Source organism: Xyrauchen texanus, chromosome 24, assembly GCF_025860055.1.
Source record: "Xyrauchen texanus isolate HMW12.3.18 chromosome 24, RBS_HiC_50CHRs, whole genome shotgun sequence".
Lineage (NCBI taxonomy): Eukaryota > Metazoa > Chordata > Actinopteri > Cypriniformes > Catostomidae > Xyrauchen > Xyrauchen texanus.
In genome coordinates, this window is record NC_068299.1 from 42,554,884 (window position 1) to 42,561,699 (window position 6,816).

The window sequence follows — 6,816 nt, forward strand, 5'->3', positions numbered from 1 at the left end:
GGAAAAAACAACATATGAATCCAAATGAACATGTATTTATACTAAAGTAATACAATAGGAGATAAACAAAGGACAAACAAACTGAACTGGTGGGCTTAAGGCCCCTGTATTTATACTAATATTTATATTATTAGAAAGTTCTAGAAGTTTACTCAGCACTGAATCTATCTGGAATATTCTTATAAGGCATAAGCCATTAGGAAATAACACTTAACTAACTAACAATTTGTGAAACAGAAGCAAGCCACACAAAAATACTCTTTATTTTTGCAGTTAATTGTACACAATTGTGCAGATAATTTTAAAAATAAATAACCCCCGAAAACATGTCCATGGATTAGTGATTGTCTCAACTTTTTGGACCCTCATGAGTTTGCATCCCTGTGAGTTATAACTTTAAACAATGATGACAGTCATTGATTTTAAAAACAAAACAAATGCACACTGGGTTCGTAGCTTGATTATTCGGCCTTAACATCTCGAAATGTGTATACATTTTCAGTCATTCATCGATCGGAGTCAGCTTATTCCGCAGTTACAACATTAACATTGGCATTAGCAATAAACCGCAGAATGTCATGGAATATGACATACTGTATTTGGATGATACATTTAAAATTGTGATATGTCCTAGTGTGATAATTTTAACTAAAATGTGTCTGATTTAATTGAATTAATAAATAATCTGAAAGTGATGCACACTTCACAATGAATGTGTAGAGCCGGCCGCTCATACACTGAAAACACCTCATCATGATCATCATGTGTATGCTTGTGTGTGAGATGACAGAGACAGAGAGCACTCTGAAGTGCACAGCACATACAGACTCTGTATTTATTTAATTAAATGACTGCTTTATGGGGATTCATTATCACACTATTATCTGGCGGTGAGAAACTTCTGTCAAAAACACACAGAAATTGCAAAATAAAAGCTAGATTTATATGAACACACATAGTTTAAATATTATACTTTTTGGATCCATAAAATGTCCTGGCAAATTGTGGCTTGAAAAAAGTGGGAACCCTGCTAATGACCAAGATACAAAACTGTGCACTTTATGTCTTTTAATGAGATAATGAACTATAATCCCATGAAGCATTGCAAATGATGTAATCGAAATAAAAATATTAAACTATTGATTTAAAGTTGTTGATTTATAATTCTAGAAACAATATATTCATACAAATATTCAGATACGACTTCACAGTGAATCTTGGGAGTGGGCGGAGCTGCAGCGCTCTTTTGATTGTCTGATTGGTGGTTTGTTTCTCTTCAGGATTATGGGTAGTGTAGTTCTTCAGCAGGAATTCTGCTATTAAACACAATTATTTAACAACTGAAGTTGAAACAACGTGAACTGCTGCTTGAACAGAACATTATACCATCGATGAACAACCTCACAGCTCATGGTAGATCTGTCTTTAAAGGATTATAAATCAAATGAGAAATGAATGAGATTTTGGCTTCCAGAACCCGACTGTTGCGCTCTACACTGTACACGGCATTATTCGACAACCCTATAACTCTTACACTGTATTCCATCTGAATTTTGTTATTGTATTGAATTTTTATTCACCACATGTCATTGGAAATGTTTTCATGTTTAGTGGCCAAAAAAGAGATCTTAAGCATCATGAACAAGACGATATCTAAAGCGAGGAGCACCAGGAAGGAGAATGGGCCGGTTGTTGGTACGTTGGTGTGAAGATGATGATGATGATGTTCTTCTCTTAAGATTCTTGCACTGGTTTGTGTTTCTCTGATGCTGACTGAAGAATTTCCACAGAGAATGTGAAGGTGCCTGTATCCAGAAGAGCTCGATTTGTCGGTCCAGGAGGATATAATCTACGCAGATTACAAGCCCAGACAGGTCAGTTCCTGGATCTGAATCTTCATCAGTTGACTTTGAGCACTCTTCACTGTGAATGCAGAAATCAATCTTAACTTTCATTATATTGTTTAGGTGTGACGATTAGTCAGGTGGACGAGGAGACATTCTGTGTGTTTGCCCCGACACCCAGCGCCATGAACGAAGCACAGGAGTTCATCGGAGAGATCTGTAAAGATGATGTACGTAGATCAGCTGGGCGTTACAGTTAAAGCAGTGCTTCTCAATTTACAGGTCTGTTCTGATCACAGCCTGCAGGGACGCAACGACAGTCAGAATAGCAAAATGAAATCTGATCAACTTTTAAAAGGGACAGGATAACGCTTTCCAAATCTTTTGTTGTTGACCTCAAAGACTGTATGTCCAATCAAGATCACGGCATTTGGTTCAAATTCATTGGCTAATATTAACACTATATTTGTCCCAGTGTTTACTCCATGTGTTCGGCTGGTCTATCACACAGCCCAGCCAATCGCAGCAACAGGCTCATTTTGATTTATTCAGGGGAAAGGCAAAACACAACAGCTGCTGGTAGTTGGCATCACAAAAAAACAAGAAAAACTTGCACACTTACAACTGCAGTTGTCATCACACCCTCTCCACCACACTACACTAGTCCAAACTGCTGTAGCACCTCTGCTCCCCACTTAGAATTACAGAAGCAGAGAAACTGTGAACTTAGAGAAGTGACACAATATAAACCATTGACTCCCTCCTGGAGGGCGATGTCACTGGATCAAGCGGTTGGCACCAGAGCAGTGAACAACAAACCTCAGAAGACTTGCAGACAAAAGGTGTGGTAATGTCCAACCACACACAAGAAGTGCCATAATTCCCTGCGTTCTTCGGGAAATTCGCAGATGCCTTGTACTTTTGCTTGCACAGGACGGACTTGATTTTCCCCAACACTTTATAACAGTCGCCATGCTGAATTCACATTGGCTTCTGACAATGCACAGGACAGTTGCTTAATTCGACAGATGCTCTGATGAGGTTGAACTGTGTAAAACCACCTCGTCCAGGTTGGCTTCACACCCAGGAACACTTTCCAAAATGACAGTAGCAAGCCGTGGGAATGTAGCCTGTGTGATCAACATGCCGAATATCAAGACTTAGGAAGGTATCTGGGGTAACAAAGGCGTGTGTGGTCAGAAGTACCTCCCAATATCCTTTAAGAAAGTATGAACCTGGCAAAGCCCACCTGATCCATGCAGTCCATGCGTGGCAATGAGAAACATTCAGGTTTCGTGATGGCATCAACTTCCACACAGAAGCGTTAGGTACGTTGGACTTGCAGGGAGAACTCAAGGCCCTCGAGCTTGACTCTGCCATGTTATTGGCTAACATGTACTCTTTCTGCAGGGTAACATGGTGAGAGCGAAGTAGTTTTGTCACGGTACCAATACCAGTGAAATTTCACGGTACTCAATACCATTTTCGGTACCAAAGCAAAAACAGGTTACTAAACAACACTCTTTAATTAACAAAGTCTACAAAACATTAACAGCTGAACTAAGAACAGAAATATGCCATTGAGCAACACTTTAATTTAAATATTAATTTTTAATTATAACAAAACTGAATGTATGCTTAAAGTATTTTTGAACACGTATATAAGATTTCCTTCAACTTATAATTTAAGTTTTTACCAAGTACTAAAAAAAAAAAAAACCTATATAAACAAGGATAAAATAGAATGAATAAAAAAACAATTTCCAAACTAATGTGCAAAGTGCTCTCTTATTAATAAAGCTGCATATTGGCAATTTTCTTCACGATAAGAAATGCACAGTGACATATAGTAGGATTAAATATGTCGCAAGCAATCGCGTTCTAATCTAGCTGCATTTAGCGTGCATGCTCGAGGGATGAGCGTCCCCGAGGCGGAGTCTCTTTGGCAAGCTGTTTTAACTTTTATTCATTTCCATGATATGAATTCTTATTATCAACAATTCAATTTTCACTAGTTAAAATGATAGTTATTGATATCAAGAATTGTATTTCAACTAGTAAAAACTATAATTCTTGATATCTGTAATTGTATTTTCACTAGTGAAATGTCACCATACGCTGCCATTCAAAATCAATTGTTGATATCAAGAACTGATTTCTTGCTGATATTCCAATTTCACATATCAGAAATACAATTTGTACTAGTAAAAACCTTTATTTTTGATATCAAGAATTCAATTGTCACTAGTTGAAATGTCTATTCTTGATATCAACAATTGAATTGCTACTAGTAACAATTTTCATTTTTTTATATCAATAATTCCATTTTCACTAGTGACAATGCTCATTTCTGATATCATGAATGTGATTGTTACTAGTAAGAAAGCCATTTTAGATATGTGAAATTATATTGATATCAGAAATACATTTTCAGATATCAAAAATTAACATTTTTACTAGTAGCAATGTAATTGTTGATATCAAGTATTCATATCCTGGAACAGCTGGTGAAGTTTCAATCTCTCCCCATTAGATCGGGACATTCGCGCAACTCATTGAAGAGGCACCGACCACACAGAGAAATGCCAGTTTCTGAGTTTATAGTTATTAACATGATCTTTAATAAAGCAATAACACATTAAATATAACTGCATTTGTAACGCCGGGATGTTTCCTTTAAAGAGCTCCGCCTCCGCTTATTCCACAACGGTACATGCTTCTAAATGTACTTTTTTTAATCATTCCCTAATACTTTTGGATCTACATAAAATAAACTGTGAAAGTTTCGAGTGCATCTGGACTGATCTGTAATTCTTCCTCCATCAGGCGTGAACTGCTGCTCTCATGCGATATTGTTACAGTTTGATGTGATTTCATGTTACGTTAAATGAGATCAAACGGCTATTCGACAACGAACATTTTTCTCATCAATTTTTTATTTGACGATGTCGATAATGTCGACTAAACGTTTCAGACCTAAAGACCTAATTTGCTTGAATAAATCTGGGTGTCTGTCTTTCATGTGCTTTATTAAGTTTGATGCGTTTCCTCCTTTCGTCAGAAAATTGTGAAAGCTGCGTTTACAAATAGGTTTTTGCTGATCTATGATGTTTCCCTTTTCATCAGCCTCAAATTACCTGCCTTTTTCCCACTTTTCATTTCGACATGATTCAGTTGAGACTCTGCAGCAACAGCAGCTTTGCTTGCCGCAATCTTTTGCTTGTTGTGAGCGTTCGAAAGTTCCCGCCTCTGCGTGGGTACCGGGTAGACCCGGTACTCGGTACATTCAGAAATTCTGGTACCGTAAATAATTTTTTGTTTGAGTACCGACTTGGTACCTGGGTACCGGTATTTTTGACTAGAGCGAAGCACTGTAGTTTGCGACAGAACACGCTAGTTTCTAATGATACAGTGTCCGCTATCTCAGAGGGTGTTAAATGCAGGAGAATCAACAACACTACGGGGTGGACCAGTCGCAACATCTTCCTCGCCATTGGCAAGCATGGACACATTACAGTTGGACATGTCAGGTTTCAGTGTTGACGAATCGCCTTTCAAGCCTTTCATTTAAGAAGTTGCAGGGCGTTTGCTCACTCCTTTTCACGCTGTCATGTTAATCATTTTGCTTATTATTGAATCCATTTCATTGTTTGACTTTAAGAGTTTGTTTGCTACTTTTGTGTGATTTAATAAGTTTGTTTCTGTATTGCATGTAAATCTGTATCCTGAAGCAGTTGATCTAGAGTGAATGATTTCACACTGACTGAAGATACTGAGTCATTCATGAGCTTGTGTCTGTCGGATTGTTTGGTCTCTCTTCTGCTCTGATATTTTCTGTCTTGTATCATGTAGCAAGAAGAACAGTTGGAGTTTGGTGCCGTATACACGGCCACTATCACAGAGATCAGGTAACACACTCTGCATCGCTCATTTTGAAGTGATGATCAAGATTGAGCCCTTCTTCAGTAATGGAGCTTGTACTCCGATGATGTTTTCAGGGACATCGGTGTGATGGTGAAGCTGTATCCGAACATGAGCGCTGTGCTGCTACACAACTCCCAACTCGACCACAAACGGGTGAATACAAATCCTCCTCCACTTCTTGTGCATGTGATCTGAGATCATGGAGAAATAAGTGATGCTCTGTACAGTTCTGAGGATCATTGCTGGTGTTTTTATTTCAGATTAAACACCCCAGTGCTCTCAGACTGGAGGTTGGACAGCAGATCCAGGTATACATGTTCCTGAAACACCTCATCAAACCAACATGTGTCTATGAGCTCTGACAAATGGACACAAAGAATATTTGCTGTTATAATGATTTTAAATGTCCAGTCTCTTACAAGTTTGTCTGTCCAATCAAATGCTCTCTATTATGAGATCATACTAATCATACACACACACACACACATGCACAATTGATATTGTTTCCAGAAATGTACCAGACTAACAGAGTCAAAGAACATCTTTTCATTCTGCACGCACATCACTCGCACGTCCCTTGAACTGTGAGACTGAGTTGAACTCTTTCTGTTTCCAGGTTAAGTATTTTGGCCGTGACCCGACAGACGGCCGAATGCGACTGTCTCGTAAAGTCCTTCAGTCTCCCACGGCGACGGTCGTCAAGACCTTGAGTGACAGACACAGCATCTCCATAGCAACACCTCATGAGCACTCCTCGGACTCATAAACTCATCATGAACTTTTGTACATTGTGTATTTTATAATAAATGGTCTTATTCCAAACACTATGTGACAAACACAACTCTGACTTGCGTATTACACGTCATGTTTGACAAGTCTATAAAACAAATTGAATCCGTCAACATTTTGTTGGATTGAAAATCAAATTTGAGCTGTTGATAATTAAGTATTAATAATAATAATTTTTATACTGTGCCGTTTATGCAGTGACCACTTACAAAAAAAGTCTTCATGGTCGAGTGCTACAGTAAAATCATGATAAACAGTG

At 38.2% G+C, this 6,816-nt stretch overlaps 1 protein-coding gene across 1 annotated transcript in view; it reads left to right on the forward strand.

The window, feature by feature from the left end:
- Window positions 1-6,816, forward strand: part of LOC127617642 (polyribonucleotide nucleotidyltransferase 1, mitochondrial) — a 28,131-nt gene extending 21,315 nt beyond the window's left edge. The window contains exons 22-28 of the mRNA XM_052089651.1: window positions 1,612-1,695; window positions 1,791-1,874; window positions 1,968-2,074; window positions 5,697-5,752; window positions 5,843-5,921; window positions 6,029-6,076; window positions 6,385-6,816. Coding sequence (XP_051945611.1) covers window positions 1,612-1,695; window positions 1,791-1,874; window positions 1,968-2,074; window positions 5,697-5,752; window positions 5,843-5,921; window positions 6,029-6,076; window positions 6,385-6,534 — 608 coding nt within the window. The 3' untranslated portion in view covers window positions 6,535-6,816. The remainder of the gene's footprint in view (window positions 1-1,611; window positions 1,696-1,790; window positions 1,875-1,967; window positions 2,075-5,696; window positions 5,753-5,842; window positions 5,922-6,028; window positions 6,077-6,384) is intronic.